General features: G+C 40.2%; 1 protein-coding gene across 1 annotated transcript; it reads right to left on the bottom strand.

Moving 5' to 3' along the window:
• Nucleotides 1–15612: 15612 nt before the first annotated feature.
• Nucleotides 15613–16608, bottom strand: LOC146991436 (trace amine-associated receptor 13c-like). Its single transcript, XM_085791355.1, has one exon. It carries the CDS (start codon nt 16606–16608, stop codon nt 15613–15615), a length of 996 nt encoding a protein of 331 aa, XP_085647481.1.
• Nucleotides 16609–22190: the final 5582 nt, after the last annotated feature.

The following is a 22190-nucleotide window of genomic DNA, read 5'->3' as shown; positions in this document are numbered from 1 at the left end:
ATAAAATATTTTCATAACTTTTGTGATGATACATCGACTTCCAACAAGTTGAATGACACCTCTGTCATGGTCTGAGGGGGTCTGTATCTCTTTCTCTGGCACTAAGCAGCTTTGAGGAGCATGGTAGGAACCCGGCTCTCACTTTACTTTCACTTTCACTTTTGCGAGTCACAACAAGGAGGGAACAGGCAAAACAGCACTTTAGCAATGGATTATGTTTGTGTTTTCACTTTGAAATGATCCACTGGAAACAGAAACTTAGTTTTGATGTCTTCTGTTAATTTTAATGCAGGATATTTACAGGGCTTCACGCTAGTGTTCATGGGAAATGGAGTCTTCCTTCAGGCAAAACACTACCGCTTTGGTCCACAGGCGCCGCCAAACTCAACCAAAACTGAAAGTTCTTTAGTACTGCTTTAAAAAGTCTTAAATTTAACTTGGCTTAAGCTGTAGGAACCCTGTTTATACTTTTTGTGTATTTTCATATACAATTATTTAATCTGTGTAATCAAAACAAGTTTAATGAACTATTTTAATAAGGAGTACCAATTTGAACATATCCACATTCAGTGTTGGGTAGTAACGCGTTATTAGTAACGCCGTTACGTAACGCCGTTACTTTTTTCAGTAACTAATAACGTAACGCATTTTAGCGATCAATAAAGTTTCATTGAATTGAAAGAAAGACAGAGCACACTGCAACACTGTGAAAAACAAAGCGCTTGGTGGCCGCCCTCTAGCGTCCCACTGTAATCAAACACGCTCCATGAAGACTGAGGACAGGACAGGTCAGAGCACGGCATGACGGCGAGCTAAGGTAACGTAGCTAACGTAGCATCCGAGACCGAAGCTGTGTGTCAGTTCAGGCTGCAGCCCCTCAACTGGGACACAGCTCGAGAGTCACAGCGAGACACAAGCAGCCACTCCACCGAGCAGCAGCGGTTGGAGTCCGACAGACGGACGCCTGAAACGGTAAACACAGAGTGATCACTCCGGGTAGCTAAACACAGCTGATCGATCGAAAGAAATTACCGCTGGAGTGAATTTAGTACTTTCCGTCATTAAACAGGTTATTGAACGTAACTCGGTCAAAGTAGTATCCTCAAGATGTTTGCAGTTCTGTCATGCTGCTGTAGGCTACATGCTGACATCATGCAGCATGATGATGATGATGATGGTAAAATTTTAAAGATAAAAACCGTTTTTTCATCAGCATCAGTACAGAACTGAAATGAGGTTAGAGGGGAATTCAATCAACCTTTATGGAGCATTGGGGGAAAAAAACGTTTTAAAGTAACGAAAAAGTTACTTTCTCAGTAACGCATTACTTTTTGGTTGAAGTAACTGAGTTACTAACGGAGTTACTTTTTTAATGAAGTAACTAGTAACTGTAACTAGTTACTGTTTTTCAGTAACTAGCACAACACTGTCCACATTGGCTCTGCAGAACTGAAATGGTCATTATTGTGTGGATTTTTAGTGTGAATGCTGAAGCATTCACACTATTGTTCTTCTGTTTGGCCATTTTCTTCCGCCTTTTTACGGTCTTCTTCTAGTCCTTCATACTTTGTGCTATTTCAACAATTCATATATCAAAACGTGCAGCTTTTTTTTAACTTTATCGGCATTACTTTTCTCTTTTTAACTATTTATACTTTTTCAAATATTTAACTTTTTCTGATTTTTTTCAGCTTTATAATGGGTGTGTATTGCGTCTAACGAGCAGAGCTAGAGTGGTGTCAGAGTGGAGAGAGGCAAAAAAACATTCTAGAGTTTTTCTGGCTAAACTGTCAGCACGGCCACAAATTAAACTCTAGACAAATTATTTTCTCCAGTTTTGTAGCCACACTTGTCTTCTGACTAAAATTCTGGTCAAAAATGCAAAGAGACTTACATAATAATTAGTGTGACTGCTGAAGCAGTCACACTATTGTTCTTCTGTTTGGCCATTTTCTTCCGCCTTTTTACGGTCTTCTTCTAGTCCTTCATACTTTGTGCTATTTCAACAATTCATATATCAAAACGTGCAGCTTTTTTTGAACTTTATCGGCATTACTTTTCTCTTTTTAACTATTTATACTTTTTCAAATATTTAACTTTTTCAGATTTTTTTCAGCTTTATAATGTGTGTGTGTTGCGTCTAACGAGCAGAGCCAGAGTGGTGTCAGAGTGGAGAGAGGCAAAAAAACATTCTAGAGTTTTTCTGGCTAAACTGTCAGCACGGCCACAAATTAAACTCTAGACAAATTATTTTCTCCAGTTTTGTAGCCACACTTGTCTTCTGGCTAAAATTCTGGTCAAAAATGCAAAGAGACTTAGATAGTAATTTTAAATATTTTTTAAATGCAGCCAGGGAGCTCTCTGCTCCCATTCAGCTCAATGCATTTTTTTCACATCAGCAGGAGAAGGAGCTCAACTTTGTAACTTGCTGTTAAGTGCTTTTTAATTCATTTTAATTCACCAAAAAATAGTCACAGGTCACAAAAAAGTCCTCTCCTTACTTGGTGTGGCTAATGTATACTCATTTATTTTTATTTTAAGCATCATTGAAAAATCTCACATTCATCAAAGTCTCAACCTCTCTTCTTGACAACTCCACTGTAGTGTAGGGGGTAGGGTAACTGCTTGCCAACCCTAAGGTCACTGGTTCGAATCCAAGGGAAGAACTCTTGTTATGTTATGTTGAATTCTGCTCTCCTCCCCCGCCTTCAATTGGTTACAGGTGTTTGTTATCTCCTTGATTACTCATACCAGTTTGCAGCACATCATCACATTACAATGAATGACAACAGTCTTGAAAGCAGTGTGCTCTCTGTAGCCGAGTGGCAGAGTAAAGGTTTAGTGATCATATGGTCATGGGTTCGATTCCTGCCTCAGTCTTTTCACTTCATTGCTTGACTTTTGATTCCAATTATTCAGCTGTCATTGGACAGTCTTTGATTCCTCATAGTATAAAGCTCATTGTAACTCAGGTTCTCTGTGGCCATATGGTTAGTGTGTTAGGTGTTGTGCTATTTCAACAATTCATATATCAAAACGTGCAGCTTTTTTTTAACTTTATCGGCATTACTTTTCTCTTTTTAACTATTTATACTTTTTAAAATATTAAACTTTTTCTGCAAATTAAACTCTAGACAAATTATTTTCTCCAGTTTTGTAGCCACACTTGTCTTCTGGCTAAAATTCTGGTCAAAAATGCAAAGAGACTTAGATAATAATTTAAAATATTTTTTAAATGCAGCCAGGGAGCTCTCTGCTCTCATTCAGCTCAATGCTGAGAATTCTCCACAACTCTGTCTGAAACATGCTTATGTCTGTGCTCTCTGTGGCGAAGTGGCAGAGTAAAGGTTTATTGATCATGAGGTCATGGGTTCGATTCCTTACTTTTTTTTTAAAGCAGAAGCCAGTGATCCTCTTATGAAAGGTTTTCTTTACCCCTCACATACTGTCTCTGTCTGTAGCCTAGTGGTTAGCTTGCTGGTCTGGAGACCTGAAGGTTGCTGGTTCAAATCTTGCCTCAACAACAATTATAGTGAATTATTTTCCCAGTTGTCCTCTGTTGACTTCTGATAACTTGCTTCATGTTGAAACTGCTGCTCTCAGCCTGAAATTCACAGAAATTTTCATTCTAAGTCATTCAAGCTTGACTCTCAAGCTTTCTTGATGTTGACAGTGTGCAGATCATTAACAGACAACAGTCTCTGCAACTGTGTGTGCACTGTGGCCTAGAGGCAGAGTGGAAGTCTAATGACTATGAGGATGTGGGTTCGATTCTGACCTTGGTCAAACATTTGTATGGTGATCACAGCTTGCACTATTTGCTAATTCTGCAACAGCGTTCAGTTGCTGTCAGCAGTCACACCATTTCCATTCTTGGAAATGCTTTTTCTAGTTCATTTTAATTCACCAAAAAATAGTCACAGGTCACAAAAAAGTCCTCTCCTTACTTGGTGTGGCTAATGTATACTCATTTATTTTTATTTTAAGCATCATTGAAAAATCTCACATTCCTGAAAGTCTCAACCTCTCTTCTTCACAACTACACTGTAGTGTAGGGGTTAGAGTGGATGTTTGCCAACCCTAAGGTCACTGGTTCGAATCCAAGGGAAGAATTCTTGTTATGTTATGTTGAATTCTGCTCTCCTCCCCCGCCTTCAATTGGTTACAGGTGTTTGTTATCTCCTTGATTACTCGTACCAGTTTGCAGCACATCATCACATTACAATGAATGACAACAGTCTTGAAAGCAGTGTGCTCTCTGTAGCCGAGTGGCAGAGTAAAGGTTTAGTGATCATATGGTCATGGGTTCGATTCCTGCCTCAGTCTTTTCACTTCATTGCTTGACTTTTGATTCCAATTATTCAGCTGTCATTGGACAGTCTTTGATTCCTCATAGTATAAAGCTCATTGTAACTCAGGTTCTCTGTGGCCGTATGGTTAGTGTGTTAGGTGTTGTGCTATTTCAACAATTCATATATCAAAACGTGCAGCTTTTTTTGAACTTTATCGGCATTACTTTTCTCTTTTTAACTATTTATACTTTTTCAAATATTTAAATACTTACTTTTTCTGCAAATTAAACTCTGGACAAATTATTTTCTCCAGTTTTGTAGCCACACTTGTCTTCTGGCTAAAATTCTGGTCAAAAATGCAAAGAGACTTAGATAATAATTTTAAATATTTTTTAAATGCAGCCAGGGAGCTCTCTGCTCTCATTATTTTTTATTTTATTTAACCTTTATTTAACCAGGCAAGCAAATCAAGAACAAAATTCTTTCTCATTCAGCCCAATGCTGAGAGTTCTCCACCACTCTGTCTGTAGTCCAGTTGGTAAAGTGGCCGCTTGCCAACCCCAAGGTCACTAGTTCGAATCCAGGCTGAGCAATCTTGTTATGTGATGTTGAATTCTGCTCCCCTCCCCCACCCTCAATTGGTTACAGGTGTTCGTTAAGAGACGCATTAATTGCTTCTGCCACCGTTTGCAGCACATCATCACATTACAATGGCAACATGCTTACGTCTGTGCTCTCTGTGGCGAAGTGGCAGAGTAAAGGTTTATTGATCATGAGGTCATGGGTTCAATTCCTTACTTTTTTTTTTAGAGACTCATGAAGCCAGTGATCCTCTTATCAAAGGTTTTCTTTAAGCATCTCACATACTGTGTCTGTCTGTAGCCTAGTGGTTAGCTTGCTGGTCTGGAGACCTGAAGGTTGCTGGTTCAAATCTTGTCTCAAGGTCACAGGTTCAAATCCCACCGGAGCAGTCTTGTTAGTGTGTCAGCCACTTTGAACTTTAACCAAAACCACTTGGTCTGGTCACATGATCAAACTTGATAATGCATATGCGCCCCCACCTACTCTCTTTACCTCTTTCAATCTTGGTTTGTGTTAACATGTTTCTTGTTTATACCACTGCACTAAGATTGATTTGCACTGGAACTACAGCTTTGGGCTTGTTATGTTGACAGTGTGCAGATCATCAACAGACAACAGTCTCTGCAACTGTGTGTGCACTGTGGCCTAGAGGCAGAGTGGAAGTCTAATGACCATGAGGTTATGGGTTCGATTCCTACCTCGGTCAAACATTTGTATGGTGATCACTGCTTGCACTATTTGCTAATTCTGCAACAGCGTTCAGTTGCTATCAGCAGTCACACCATTTCCATTCCTGGAAATGCTTTTTCTAGTTTCTTATTATTAGTGTTCTGAAGCAGTCATTTTTCTTCCGCCTTTTTACGGTCTTCTTCTAGTCCTTCATACTTTGTGCTATTTCAACAATTCATATATCAAAACGTGCAGCTTTTTTTGAACTTTATCGGCATTACTTTTCTCTTTTTAACTATTTATACTTTTTCAAATATTTAACTTTTTCTGATTTTTTTCAGCTTTATAATGGGTGTGTGTTGCGTCTAACGAGCAGAGCTAGAGTGGTGCCAGAGTGGAGAGAGGCAAAAAAACATTCTAGAGTTTTTCTGGCTAAACTGTCAGCACGGCCACAAATTAAAGGGATAGTTCACCCTAGAATGATATTTCGCTCATTATCTACTCACCCTCATGTGGACTAAGGGCTGGAAGAAGTTTCAGAGTCCTCCGTCCCTTCTCTGAGTTACAGGGGGTCTCGGCGTAGCAGTGCATGTCCATATAACGGTTGTAAAGGGACACCAGAGCTCTTCGTAAAAAAACACACACAAAAAAACATCCAAATACCTCCATGCTGCTCATATGTAATGTCCGTCTTGTGCTGAAGCCCCAAATTGCGTAATTGTCCCGAAAAAAATTAAATAAGTCTATATTTTAAGCTTGTTTGTAGCGGAAGCTTCTCAAAGCTCCTCTTCCTGGTCCGTCCAAATCTCGCGTGATTCGCAGTAACCGCACTGACGCCGGCGAAATCACGCGAGATTTGGACGGAAGAGGAGCTTTGAGAAGCTTCCGCTACAAACAAGCTTAAAATATAGACTTATTTAATTTTTTTCGGGACAATTACGCAATTTGGGGCTTCAGCACAAGACGGACATTACATACGAGCAGCATGGAGGTATTTGGATGTTTTTTTGTGTGTGTTTTTTTACGAAGAGCTCTGGTGTCCCTTTACAACCGTTATATGGACATGCACTGCTACGCCGAGACCCCCTGTAACTCAGAGAAGGGACGGAGGACTCTGAAACTTCTTCCAGCCCTTACTCCACATGAGGGTGAGTAGATAATGAGCGAAATATCATTCTAGGGTGAACTATCCCTTTAAACTCTAGACAAATTATTTTCTCCAGTTTTGTAGCCACACTTGTCTTCTGGCTAAAATTCTGGTCAAAAATACAAAGAGACTTAGATAATAATTTAAAATATTTTTTAAATGCAGCCAGGGAGCTCTCTGCTCTCATTCAGCCCAATGCATTTTTTTCCACAGCAGCAGGAGAAGGAGCTCAACTTTGTAACTTGCTGTTAAGTGCTTTTTAATTCATTTTAATTCACCAAAAAATAGTCACAGGTCACAAAAAAGTCCTCTACTTACTTGTTGTGGCTAATTTATACTCATTTCTTTTTATTTTAAGCATCATTGAAAAATCTCACATTCATCAAAGTCTCAACCTCTCTTCTCCACAACTCTGTCTGTAGTCCAGTTGGTAAGGTGGCCGCTTGCCAACCCCAAGGTCACTAATTCGAATCCAGGCTGAGCAATCTTGTTATGTGATGTTGAATTCTGCTCCCCTCCCCCACCCTCAATTGGTTACAGGTGTTCGTTAAGAGACGCATTAATTGCTTCTGCCACCGTTTGCAGCACATCATCACATTACAATGGCAACATGCTTATGTCTGTGCTCTCTGTGGCGAAGTGGCAGAGTAAGACAACAGTCTTTACAACTGTGTGTACACTGTGGCCTAGAGGCAAAGTCAAAGTCTAGTGACCATGAGATTGTAGGTACGATTCCTACCTTGGTCAACCATTCGTATGGTGATCACTGCTTGCACTATTTTCACAAAAAAGTCCTCTACTTACTTGTTGTGGCTCATTTCTTTTTTTTTAAAGCATCATTGAAAAATCTCATATTCATTAAACCTGTACTTCACTATTAGTGTTGGAATAGCCCAGTGGATAAGGTTCCTACCATCCAACCACAAGGTCACTGGTTCAAATCCCACCTGAGCAGTCTTGTTAGTGTGTCAGCAACTTTGAACTTTAAAGACCCGCTCCCATGAAAATCATGTTTTTCGTGCTTTTCACAAGTTCCTGTGGCATTTTTCTTGTGTTAGAGCACATATCAGCAGAAAAGGAAGTGCAAAATTGCATTTCTGAGTTTTTCTGCCTTCAAATTGCTGTGAATCAATGGCAGACGCAAACTGGCAGTTTCAGGGAGACTGGAGCTGACGTGTCACAGCTCCAGGGGAGGGCACTAATGCTACAAGCTCCCACCCCGTTCTTCATCTGGCTCAGAGGTGAAAGCCTTGGCAGCTCTGTGTAGCTGTCAAGGTATAACAGGTATAGCTCACCTGGTAGAGCAGCTTGCACTGTAACCAAGGCCTATTTTCTGGTCTGGGATCAAATCCCAGTGTGGAGTTTTACACTAAATGCGCTGAATCTGTAATTGTACAATGTCCAGCTGTCAGAAACCGGGGGGTGGGGTGCGAGGAGGTGGCTGGGCGTGTGCAAAACAGCACAGTCTCCGCCCACCCCCCAGAGGTGAATTGCTAATGTGCATGGCTAATGAGCTGGTTTTAAAATGGCCAAAAAGGGTCGCGGGAGCGGGACTTTAAGCATCATTGAAAAATCTCACATTCATCAAAGTCTCAACCTCTACTTCATCGTAAGTGTTGGAATGGCGTAGTGGATAAGGTTCCTGCCATCCAATCACAAGGTCACAGGTTCAAATCCTGCCTGAGCAGTCTTGTTAGTGTGTCAGCCACTTTGAACTTTAAGCAATACCACTTGGTCTGGTCACATAATCAAACTTGCATTCACACCATTTCCATTCTTGGAAATGTTTTTTCTAGTCACACTATTGTTATTCGGTTCGGCCATTTTCTGCCTTTCTTCGGCATTTAACTAGTCCTTCATACTTTGTGCTATTTCAACAATTCAAATATCAAAATGTTCAGCCTCGGGACAGGTGTGCTATGTCTTTTCTCTTTTCAACTATTCATACTTTTTGCAATATTCAACTATTTCTGATTTTTTTCCCCCATAGAGAATGCATTGGAACAGTCTTGAAACTCTTCAAATCTTCTTACTTCTTTCAGCCTTTAAAGCGTCCACATACTTTCAGCTAGAGACTTCATTCAAATTCTGAGCTGTAGACAAACTTCTAATGTATTCATCCTGTATTTACAACTTTTTCATAGCTTGTACCATTTTTGAGATAAATCCTTTAAAAGCACATGAGGATTTCTGACAAATTTCACACTTTTCAATGAGTGTGTATGGGGTTGGGTCAGAGTGGGTGACGTCATCGTAGAGTGCAGGAGATCCAAAAAAGCGACTGGAACTTTTCTTCTGAAACTGCCAGCAAAGCTACAAATGACACTCTACACTCATGATTTTGGAAACAGTTTGTAGCCACGCTTGTCTTCTGTCTCACAATGCCGTCAAAAATGCACAGAGACTCAGAGAATAATTTAAAATATCTTTTAAATGCAGCCTGGGTGCTCTCTCTCTGCCATTCAGCCCAATGCATTTTTTTTCACAGCAGAGTAGCAGGAGCTCAACTTTTTAATTCACTGTAATGGGCATTATACTTTGTTTGATTTCATCAAAAAATAGTCACAAGTCACAAAAAGGTCCTCTACCTACTTGTTGTGGCTCATTTATACTATTTTCTGCTTTTTTTAAGCATCATTGAAAAATCTCACATTCATCAAAGTCTCAACCTCTCTTCTCCACAACTCTGTCTGTAGTCCAGTGGGTAAGGTGGCTGCTTGCCAACCCCAAGATCACTGGTTCGAATCTAAGGGTAGCACTCATTTTATGTTATGTTGAATTCTGCTCCCCTCCCCCACCCTCAATTGGTTACAGGTGTTCGGTAAGAGACGCATTAATTCCTAGTGCCACAGTTTGCAGCACATCATCACATTACAATGGCAACATGCTTATGTCTGTGCTCTCTTTGGCAAAGCGGCAGAGTAAAGGTTTAGTGATCATGAGGTTGTGAGTTCGATTCCTGGTTCAAATCTTGCCTCAACAACAATTATAGTGAATTATTTCCCCAGTCGTCCTCTGTTGACTTCTGATAACTTGCTTCATGTTGAAACTGCTGCTCTCAGCCTGAAATTCACAGACATTTTCATTCTAAGTCATTCAAGCTTGACTCTCAAGCTTTCTTGGTGTTGACACACTGTGTTTCCAACAGGTGCAGCTTTGGGCTCGTTAACTTCAGAGTGAGACAGAGTGCAGCTCATCAGCAGACAACAGTCTCTGTAACTGTGTGTATACTGTGGCTTTGAGGCAGAGTGGAAGTCTACTGACCATGAGGTTGTGGGTTCGTTTCCTACCTCGGTCAAACATTTGTATGGTGATCACTGTTTGCTAATTCTGCAACAGCGTTCAGCTGCTTTCAGCATTCACACCATTTCCATTCTTGGAAATGCTTTTTCTAGTTGTTATTCGGTTCGGCCATTTTCTGCCTTTCTTCGGCATTTAACTAGTCCTTCATACTTTGTGCTATTTCAACAATTCAAATATCAAAATGTTCAGCCTTTTCGGGACAGGTGTGCTATGTCTTTTCTCTTTTCAACTATTCATACTTTTTGCAATATTCAACTATTTCTGATTTTTTTTTCCCCATAGAGAATGCATTGGAACAGTCTTGAAACTCTTCAAATCTTCTTACTTCTTTCAGCCTTTAAAGCGTCCACATACTTTCAGCTAGAGACTTCATTCAAATTCTGAGCTGTAGACAAACTTCTAATGTATTCATCCTGTATTTACAACTTTTTCATAGCTTGTACCGTTTTTGAGATAAATCCTTTAAAAGCACATGAGGATTTCTGACAAATTTCACACTTTTCAATGAGTGTGTATGGGGTTGGGTCAGAGTGGGTGACGTCATCGTAGAGTGCAGGAGATCCAAAAAAGCGACTGGAACTTTTCTTCTGAAACTGCCAGCAAAGCTACAAATGACACCCTACACTCATGATTTTGGAAACAGTTTGTAGTCACGCTTGTCTTCTGTCTCACAATGCCGTCAAAAATGCACAGAGACTCAGAGAATAATTTAAAATATTTTTTAAATGCAGCCTGGGTGCTCTCTCTCTCTGCCATTCAGCCCAATGCATTTTTTTTCACAGCAGAGTAGCAGGAGCTCAACTTTTTAATTCACTGTAATGGGCATTATACTTTGTTTGATTTCATCAAAAAATAGTCACAAGTCACAAAAAGGTCCTCTACTTACTTGTTGTGGCTCATTTATACTATTTTCTGCTTTTTTTAAGCATCATTGAAAAATCTCACATTCATCAAAGTCTCAACCTCTCTTCTCCACAACTCTGTCTGTAGTCCAGTGGGTAAGGTGGCTGCTTGCCAACCCCAAGGTCACTGGTTCGAATCTAAGGGTAGCACTCATTTTATGTTATGTTGAATTCTGCTCCCCTCCCCCACCCTCAATTGGTTACAGGATTTTTTCTGGTAAATTGAGACGCATTAATTCCTAGTGCCACAGTTTGCAGCACATCATCACATTACAATGGCAACATGCTTATGTCTGTGCTCTCTTTGGCAAAGCGGCAGAGTAAAGGTTTAGTGATCACTTCAATATAAAAGTAGGAGCTGATTTTTTTAGAAAAACAGAAATGCCCCCCTTTTCTACCTTGCGACCCTGAGAAAAGTTTTTGCCCTACAAACATTTAATGCACATTGGCTCGCTCAGGAAGGTCTCCTTGCCCCAGTAGTCATGGCCACATTCTGATAAGAGGTACGGTTCTCTTTTTCTGGGCTGTTTTCAGAAGCTGCTCCGAGCTCAAATCTCTCTGCTCTGCTCTGCTCTGTGTAGTGCAGTTGGTCCAGCTGTAGCGGCCAGCTCGTTATCAAAGTCTATAAATAGAACAGTGCAGGTGCAGCCTGGCCGCTCGTTAAGATGATTTTAAACACAGCCCCACACACACACATGATAAACCAGACTGACAGAGGATGTCCACGCACAAACACAGGCATCACACTCACACAGACAGACACACACAGACACTCACACACAGTCACACATGCACACATACACAAACAGACAAACACACAAACACAACACTGTTCCACACAGTAAAATGTAAGCAGTTAGTTGAGTCGCCATGGTAACTTCTGAGGGCAGGCTGCCACGCAGGTGTAATCAATCAGATCATTAGGGAGAGAGGAGTTCTGTGGCTTTCTGCACATGTACACGCAGACAGAGAGACCGTCAGACTCACACACACACGCACACACACACACACACACACACACACACACACACACACACACACACAGGTTTTCAGCTCACATTCATCAACCTCTCAATTATTTTATACTTTTGATGTAAACATCTCCAACAATTTATATTTTTCTCATGAATTTAAGTTCAGATGTTTAGTCTTTCCAACTCTATTAATAGTAGTACAATTACAGGTGGAGCCTGGGACATAGGACGCAGCTTTTAACATCTATCTATCTATCTATCTATCTATCTATCTATCTATCTATCTATCTATCTATCTATCTATCTATCTATCTATCTATCTATCTATCTATCTATCTATCTATAAACCCTTTGTCTCTTTTTTTCTCTCTTTTTCTTTCTTTCTTTTACTCCTTCATTTGTATTTTACATAACTTCTTTCTATCTTTCCCTCCCTATCCATCCATCCATCTACCTCTTTCTATCTATCATCCCCCTCTCTCTTTTTCTTCTTTCTTTCTTTCTTTCTTTCTTTCTTTCTTTCTTTCTTTCTTTCACCCCATTTCTTTTTACTTCTTTGTTTCTTTCTGTTTTTCTTTCTACTCCTTTTCTCTTTCTATGTTTCTACCCCATTTCTTTCTTTCTTTCTTACTACCCCTCTGTCTCTTTCATTCATTCTCTATTCTCTTTATGTTCTATTATTCTGTTTTTCTTACCTTTTTCTTTCTCTATCTACCCTTCTCTCTGTGTCTTCTTTCTTTCTGTCCTTTTGTTCTTTCTTTCTTTCTCCATCTACCCATCCCATTTTCTTTCTTTCCTTCTGTCCTTTTCTTCTTTCTTTCTTTCTTCAGCTCATTCAGCATTGTTTCAACAATTTCTTCAGCTCATTCAGCATTGCTTTCAGCATTCACACCATTTCCATTCTTGGAAATGTTTTTTCTAGTTCTCCTTCATCTTCCGGACGCTTTTTCGGTCCGCAACTAGATATATATATCAAAACGTGCGGTTCGATCGGGATCAGTGTGCTATTACTTTTTTCAACAGTGTACGAATTTTTCGCGACGTAAGGCGCGAAAAACTGCGCAAAATTTTGCATTGAAGTCAATGGGACGGGCGGGAAAAAAAGAGCGAAAAAGACCAATCATTGGAGTTTAACAAACGTCTACTGCTCAGGCATACTTTCACCTAGAGACTCCATTTAAACTTTAAAAAGTAGACACAAGTCTTGTGTATTGTCGTATTACTCCACGTTTTGATAGGTCATATAGTTTTTGATCAATCCCTGTTCAATGACCATGATCATTTTTGGAGAAATTATGAGATTATAATGGGTGTGTATTGCACGGAATGTTCGTGTCAGAGCGCGTGACATCATCGGTTAGAGTGGGAGAGATGCCAGAAAAACTCCAGATTTTTTCTCTTTCCAAACTCCAAACAACCACAATTTACACTCTACACACATAATTTCCGCCACGTTTGTAGACGAGCTCATCCTCGATCTCATCATCTGCTCAAAATATCAGAGAGACTTACAGAATTTAAACTCTGAGCCTCTAAGTGCGGCCATGTCTGTCCCTGCTCCTCATTGACTCTAAAACTCTCTAAAACTGCCATCCTCTCCAAAATATTTACTGTAGAAACACCAAATCGTACCGAAATTTTCAGGAAGTCCTTAGAGCAACGTGTTCTGTGTTTTGTTCTGATGGGAGTTACCGTTTTGTCACACAAAGCCTAAATGTGAGACCGGTGCAGAAGCAGAAAATGGCTCTTTTTCTCCACGTTTCTGTCTGTCTCAGCCTGCGGGGGCCTCTATCGCCGTGGTAACCTCTGTGATCCTCAGGCCAGAGCTCGTTAACTTCATAAACAATCCACCTGGCGCTCGTTTAAATGTTTATAAACACAGACACAGCTAAATCAGACTGACACAGGATGCAGCTACTAACTAACTATGTGTCAAGTCAGTCACACACACACACAGACTCTAGAGCCAGCTTCATGTGACACACACACACACACACACACACACACACACACACACACACACACACACACACACACACACACATGACTTCTGGCCACATGAAATCCCAGGTATTTATATTTATATGTGAATGTTTTAATGTTTCCCCACACATTACACTTTCAGTAATAATTCATATCTGTGTCAGGTCCCACTTTTTATCACACAACCAGGACATTTCATTTCATTACATGATTAGAGATTTGTGTTGCAATGTTCGATGTACTGCACAAAATTTCAGATTTTTTTATAGAAGATAAATTGATGCAAGGCACTGTCTGATCTACATTTCCTTTTGTGTTGTTTTCTGTGTTCACACTTTGCTATTAATAACAGATAACTTGAACAAGAAGACACACTCTGCTTGTGAGTTTGACACATTATTTGTTCTGTTCATTACAGAGGTCAGACGGCCCAAGTCTCAGTCCAGGAGATGAGGTGGCTCAAGTATTAAATGTTTGCTTTTTGGTTTGTTCATATTGTTAAGCACTTGTTAAGCAACATAGGTTTTCTAAAAACCAAACTGTTAATTGTAAATATCTTTTATTTCTTTTTTTACAAAAATAAATGACAGTGTGTTTTATTAAAAAGTCTTTATTATCTGTATTTTTCAACCATCATTGGTAGAACAAGACTAATGCAGTTTTTCTATGGTAATTTTATAAATTTTATGTCCACACTTAACCGTCATGCTAGAGACTCAGAGGGGAGAGGTAACACAAAAGATAGTATAATCTAGATTTGAATAATCTGCTGTTAAACATTTTTTCTCATAACTAAATACAGTAATGGGTTACACAAGAGTTTTTCATTACAGCTGGAAGCTTAGATGTGTAAATCACAGATTAATTTGCCACAATCCTGTGTTGAATGAAATTGCTGACATGTGGATGAAATGCATTTTCCCCTAAATCTTAATAAAACAAGACACATTCTGTCCACTAGACACTTAAGACAGTGCATAGTAATACATAAAGGCAACTCTACTCACAATCACAGTCATATTCTAAACAGATTTTCTTTGTGGCTTTGCTCCTTTGTTTGGCATTGATGCTCCAGAAATATCAAAACAAACAGCTATATGAAGATTTGCTGGTTAAATATCCATTGATAGACTAAACAGCTCTCACACATGCTCACTACTAATTCTTACAGACTGAAGTGCAGACAGAAAGGGGGGCAAATTAAGTTAGAAGTATTAATGTAACATTACGATTATGATTACGAAAACTGTATTATCCACTGAGTGGAAATTCCTCTTTGGTTTCACCACCATAGACATGTCTCACAACAACAGAACACATAATGACACAATAAAAAACATTTCAAGGATAAAAAAATATAAAATAGCCTACAGCAGTGACTGTACTTCACACATCACACATTCAAGTACATAATTTCATAAAAGCACACCACAGTACAAATCAAGTTTACAATTGTAGTTCTAAGACCTGCCTTATTCAGAGAACCTGTTGTGCATGGAAATTCTCAGCAAAGGAAAAAAAACACAAAAAAAACAGGAGTAAACAGGGAACCTGGCCACCGCATTCTGGTCTTATTTATTGTGTTGACAGCGACTGACTTTTTGTATAGGTTCTTACATGATGTCAGTAAAATCAGTTCAATCAAGTTATGATATGCAGGATGTGATATGTTGACAAATACATCACACATAGGACTAACGGCAGTTCAATTTTGTTATTCTCTCCATCAGATATGTGCCAATAATGACTGTTTAACAACATCAAAGTATATTTGCCTGAGAGGATTCCTGCTCTAGTATCTTGAGGGTAACTATCAACTTGATAGTTTTTCTAAACCACGGATAGAAAAAAGCATATATAAGTGGGTTCAAACAAGAATTAAAATACAACAAGCAGGACACAACAGGCCAAAAAGAAACATTGTTTGAAGTGTCCTGCCCTGAAAAAGACGGGTAGTAATAAGGACAGAAAGTCAACAAAAACACCAATATGACAACACCAAGAGTCCTCGCTGCCTTTTTCTCTGATTTCTTTACTGTGATTCTTACTGAAGCACCTGCGACAGTCTTAACGTGAGACTGCATGGCACGAGCCTGTGACACGGCCACAACAAACACTCTCATGTACAGAGTGACTATGACTGAGCAGGGGCTGATGAAAGTCAACACAAGGTCAATAGCTCCAGAGATGTAATCAATCACCACCAAACACTCCCCGTAGCAGGAGTTGTGTCTGTCGGGCTGGCTGAGATGCTCCATTAAGATCAAGCCGTTGTAGAGAAGTGAGCAGGCCCAGCACAGACACACACACACCTCTACTCTTCTGCGAGTGATTTTGTTGTGGTACTGCAGTGGGTAACAAATGGCTACATAACGGTCGATGGATATCAGCACCATGTTCCCCACAGAGGTCGAGATGAGAGTGAAGCCGATAATGTAAGACAGAGCGCACATGACGTCACCCAGCAGCCAACAGTTTTCTATGAATCTCACCATCTCCACCGGCATCACCAGCAGCCCCACGAGGAGGTCTGAGGTGGCCAGGGAGAGCAGCAGCAGGTTGGTGGGGGTGTGGAGCTGTCTGAAGTGGGAGATGGAGATGATAACCAGCAGGTTGAGGGCTATAGTGAGCACGGTGACGGAGCAGAGCAGCGCGTAGAGGAGGACGGCCTCAGAGCGAGGACGCAGTAAACCCCTGCAGGAGGAGTTGAGGAGCTGAGGGAAGCAGAGCTTGGTTCCATCCAGACTGTCCATCATCCAGAGGAGCAGAGCTGCAGCTGACCTGAACCTGCTGAGCTGCTCTCTGACCGTACTCATTTATCTCTGACAGTGACAGTGACAGTGCTCCCTACTCCTTCCTCCCCAACTCCTCTACACTCCCCTGTCTTCCCTCCCATATCATGTCTCCTTTTCTTTTCCTCCCCTCCTTCTACCATCAGCTCTCTCCTCTTCTTTCCCACCTCTCCCTTGCTTCCCCCCCCCCCCCCCCCCCCCACCTCGCTTTCCATGATGCAACATGTTGGTTTCATAACAACTGATGGAAAACTTTTCTTTGAACTTGGTTTTGTTGTACTTTTAGATGGACACAAGCAGAGCAATCAAGTTTTTCCAGATAGCCTGGTTGATCAATGAGAACCAGAGAACAACGCAAAACTAAAAGCTTCAATTCAGCAGCAACCTGCAAACCATTAAAGTAGAAGTAAGCGGAATATTTGTGTTAATATAAGTCTTAAATAGTTATATCTTCCGACAGCAATCACTTATATAGAGTGTTTGGTCCAAAACACGGGTCTGTCAGTCACTCTGCTCTGCTGTAAGCCGAGGAGAAAACTTTCCTTGTATCCTACAACCTTTATCCAATGAGGAGAGAGAACGGCAGGGCGGTCCTCTCTGTGTGTGCAGCCAAGGGATGCGCGTGAATGTGGTGACGTAGGGACGAGGGCGGGGACTGCTAACTCCATCGGCTGACAGAAAGTTAGCCAAAACGACCGGATCGCTTACTACTGCTTTAGTTGTCCAACTCTGCAGATTTGTGTGTATTTTCATATAGAAAAAAGAAAAGAGGAGACCGCACACTCAAGCTCCCTTAAGTGTGTGGTCTCCTCTTCTCTTTTTCTTTATCTACATTTATTTTTGAGGCCAGCACCTTTTTAATTGGATGTGCCTGACCTTTATACTTTTTGTGTATTTTCATATACAATTATTTAATCTGTGTAACCAAAACAAGTTTAATGAACTATTTTAATAAGGAGTAGCAATTTGAACATATCCACATTGGCTCTGCAGAACTGAAATGGTCATTAAACAATAGTTTTAAATCAAAATATCAACTAAATGGGTTTAAGCTCTAAACATCCAAGGTTACTGTCAATCTGAAACCTGCTGTTTAGTTAGACTGTCGTCTGACGTAAGATTCCCCGTTAGTCACAGTCCTTTCTCACACTTTCCTTGAGGTTATTATAGAGACAGTAATGTTCCAACCTGACAAACCGGGACCTGTGTATGTTTGTGCTGACTTTGGTCACATTATTATTAAGATTGCTAAATGGACAGAGTGGTGTAGAGTGAGACTGACAGGATGCTTAACCCTAAAACATGTGTATTTTTGGTTGGTTGAGGTCCAGTGTTTGGTGTAGGGTTTGTTCCACCAAGAAAAGCCCGTCTGACCACAGCACAGACAGGAGGTGGTTTTATAGTTATGGAAAGCTATTATCACCACTTTGTCCACTGGTCCCAGACTAGTCAAAAATGTGAAGTATCAGCAGGCGTCTATGACCGTGAAAGGCAACTCTGTGGTGAACCACTGACAGACAATATACACCCTGACCTTTTTCCCTTGTGATTAAAAAAGGCGGCTGCCTTGGCCAGAGTTCACATGATGGTGAGGGAGTTTACTGCTCTGTTCACTTCTCAGCAGAGATGTGGCTGCACTGTTAAAAGGACAGTCAGTGTGTTTTAGGAGAGAAGCCATTGGCCTCTATGTGGTCCACAGTTCAGGCGCAAAGATCACAGTCAACCAGGTGGTGCTCCCCTACGGCAAAGTTTAGTTTAGTAGGTTTACAGATGTGGACAAAAATGTTCATACCACTCTGTTAAAAGAGGAAAAAACCCACAATTATCACACAGAATTCAAAAGCCATGTCTGATTTTCGTTTTTAACATCTCACTTAAAGCAGAAGTAAGTGGTCCGGTCGTTTTCGCTAATGCTGCGTTCCAGGCAGGCTTTTGAAATCGTAAATTACAGCTTCAAGTCACAACTTACGACTTTGTAGCGTTCCAGGCAACCCACTCGTGTTTTTCCGACCTGTTTTACCGGTGAAAGTCACTATAACGGCCACTCGTAACTTCCGACCGGTGAACTCGTACCAGATCGAACTGGTACCACTTCACGGTCGGAAAAATACGAGTTTCCTTGAACGCACCATAACAGTCCTCGTCCCTACGTCGCCACATTCACGGCGTTCCTTGGCTGCACACACAGCCCTGCATGCCGTTCTCTCTCCTCATTGGATAAAAACTGTAGGATACGATAAATGTTTTCTCTTCGGCTCAGAGCAGAGGGACTGAGAGACCCGTGTTTCAGTCCAAACACTCTATAGAAGTGATTGCTGTCGGAAGATACAACTATTTAAGACTTATATTAACACAAATATATCACTTACTTCTGCTTTAAATTTCATGTACATTTTTTTTATTATTACTTTTGTCAGCTTGAAGTTCTTTCATTGAAAATTGTGAGTTTTTCTTTCTTTAACAGAAGGGTAGCAACAATTTTGTCCACGTCTGTAAAACATTTATATTACCTACATACCTGAAATTGTAAATATTACAGTGTATTTCCCATGTCAATACCTGGATGACTCTGATTCTATTTCTTTACCTTGATGTCTCATCTGCCAACCTCACTCCAATGGTGGCTCTGTCCTCAAGTGTCTACAACTTAGGTCACAAAAGCAAATTGTGACAATCTCTAGTTGTTTTAAATTACCTTCATAATATCTTCATTATTTTTAGAGTTTCCGAATTTACCGTATGTGTGCACACAAGCGAGTGGGCAGCGCGGGGACTGGGAGGGAGATGGATCATCTGGTCACATCAGCTAGGCCTACTTTCTAACATCTCTAACATCTACTCTGATACTGCACCCTTTCATTTTTAGTGTTGGGTGGCTCATGTTAGTCAATCTCAAACACTGGTTCTCAGTCATGAGCAGTGAGACAATGAAGGGTTGGTTCTTGTAAAGATGCTGTGCATTTTGACATTTGGTTGTGGTGGTTTAGTTAGACCTTTTGATATTAGCTTCTGTAGAGCCCCTTTTCACCAAAATGATCAGGTATAGTCATGTTTTAAACACAACAACTGGGTGAACTCAGTAATAAAAGATAATTGACCCCTTTGCCACTGCCAGTCAGGTTTGCCTTTCTATTTGCACGGCGGAAAGACACTTTACAAAGGACTGAGCTGCTATAGCTTTAATGCAAAATGTTAAAACCAATCTGTTGTGTCTTATCGATGGGATGGTGCCCCTGTAAAAGTGTCAGATCTTCTGTGTGACGTGTGGATTGTTATTGTGTGTTTGTAAAACTTATTTTGAGGTTGAAGTTCACTTTTTAATCCTCAAACAAGCACAATGCGCTGTAGCTGCAATGTTTGTGGTTTAACAGCACAATGTCAATCAAGTGACAGGTGTTTAGAGTCGAACGTACGTGGCGAAAATGTGTGTTTTTTAACTTGGCTGTTGTGTTGATCCAGATCAGATTAATATTTACTGCAGTCAGTTGACAGGATGTGGGTACAGTCAGTTTTATGCTGCTTTATACTTTCACTCCACTTCATTCCAGAGGGAAATATTGTACTTTCTACTTCACCGCATTTATTTGAATTCATTGAAGCATGTGCCTGCAGTTTTTAGGTTCCCTTTCACCCTGGAGAGATTGCTGACCCCCTGATGTATGGTTTACAGTCTGTCTTTGTGCAATCTGTGTATTTGTCCGGGGCAGGAGAGGTCCTTGTCTCAACTGCAAGCGATCAGTAATGAGGACAATTATCTGTTAGTCTGGTTGTTGCGATGTATCTCCCTGTCTGAGGCCTCTGGATCTTGACACTTGATTTGAGACAGTAATGTCTGTCTGGACTGATTAACTGAGCAGTGATGGCACAGTTCGGTTCAATGCTGGATTTCAGCCTTTATGGTTTTTATTGAATTAGAGCCATAGCCAGTTTTTTTTTGTACCTTATAAACTGGAACCTGTAAATGCATGTGGTTATTTTCCCATTAGCCTTATGTCTGCATGCATAATGAGTTAATTTAATACAATTGGGAAATGCATTTGCTCAAATCATACCACACATTAAAAAAAAATTGACTATCCATCAGTAAAATCATCAGTTTGTATTATTTGTCCTTTGGTGCTTGTGTAAAACAATGTGAATAATCACAATAGGGGTGAATTCTCTAAACTGAGAAGATTTAGATCATCTTGTTGAGCTCATTTGAAACTTAATGTAATATCAACTATGTAATCCTGGATTTAACAAAGTTACAGAGCTGTATCTCCATACTTTTGACACACAGTGGAGTTACATTGTTTTTGTTTGTGCCAGCTGTGGTCATGGTGCACATCTGCAAAGGGAATAGTGGTTGCATCATGTGTTATTGTGTTTATTGTGTTTATTAACACCTTTGACTGGAATTCACCTGTGGTTTAATGTGCTATCATGCATTATTACAAGGCACTAACATGGCCCACTGGTACACAACACTTTGATGTTTGTTTATCTCTGTGTTAAAACTAATGTATCCTCTGAGGCACTGATGACTTTGAAGACTTTATGAGTGTGTCTGTCCTAAATAATCTATGGTGGTGTGGCCATTTAGTGTAACCTGGTTAAGATCATTAGATTCTCTCAGTTGTCGCGTTTTAAAGTTTACGGCCACAGACAGACACATCATAAATTGCAGCATTAGGGATTGTGTGTTGTTTAAAGGTTCCAAAGTCAGAGATTTTATGACTATAGTTTTAATTCCCTACACCTCAGAGGGCAGTGCTTTTTTATACTTTCAGGACCAAAACTGTATCTGACTGTTGCTTGTTTTGCAGAGTTGTTATGCATCAAAATCAATCACTGCCCCATGAAGCGTGATCAGTAGTTTCCAAACTACATCCTACATCACACCACTTGAATAAATGATCTGTTTTTTTCAATCAAGGTTAATTGTCTAGTGACTGCATTTACTTCTGTATTGATGTATGTTGAGTACAAAAGCTGTACTTAAATTTTTATTTTTTATAAAGTAAGTTTAGTTATCATTGGCAGTGTTTATACTCTGCCTTACATTCCAAATCTCCATGAAAACCAGATGATGTAATTGATACACTTCATGATACGTTCACATGATACATTTGTTTAGTACATCATCACTATCTGATTAGTTAAAGCTGGCTCTTAAAATGTATCCCAGATTGGTAAATCCAATGTCGTTGTTTGAACATTAAGTTAAGAGGAGAGTTTCAAATATACATTTTACATATAAGTTACACAATAACATAGCTGTCCTATGAAAACTGTGTTGGCCTATCTCCAAAGCTTGTCATCTCATGTATTTATAACTGTTTTTCTAAGACATGGGAGAGTCCAGTAAATGAATCCATAAATGAAAACCTGAAGGACAACTGCGATATGAGAAAGTTACAGAACATAAAGATATAGAAAAAACACTATAATTAGCTGGTTTGGGATCAGCCAGTGACAGTCATGGATTGCAGTCCCATGTTTGATCTAAGTGACCAACTAAGGCACAACACTGTGGAGAGAGTGGGCTGTTCTCTGGTTAAACT

Source organism: Trachurus japonicus, chromosome 1 (assembly GCF_045865225.1).
Source record: "Trachurus japonicus isolate A0001 chromosome 1, Traja_1.0".
Classification (NCBI taxonomy): domain Eukaryota; kingdom Metazoa; phylum Chordata; class Actinopteri; order Carangiformes; family Carangidae; genus Trachurus; species Trachurus japonicus.
This window is presented reverse-complemented; position numbering and strand designations above follow the sequence as displayed.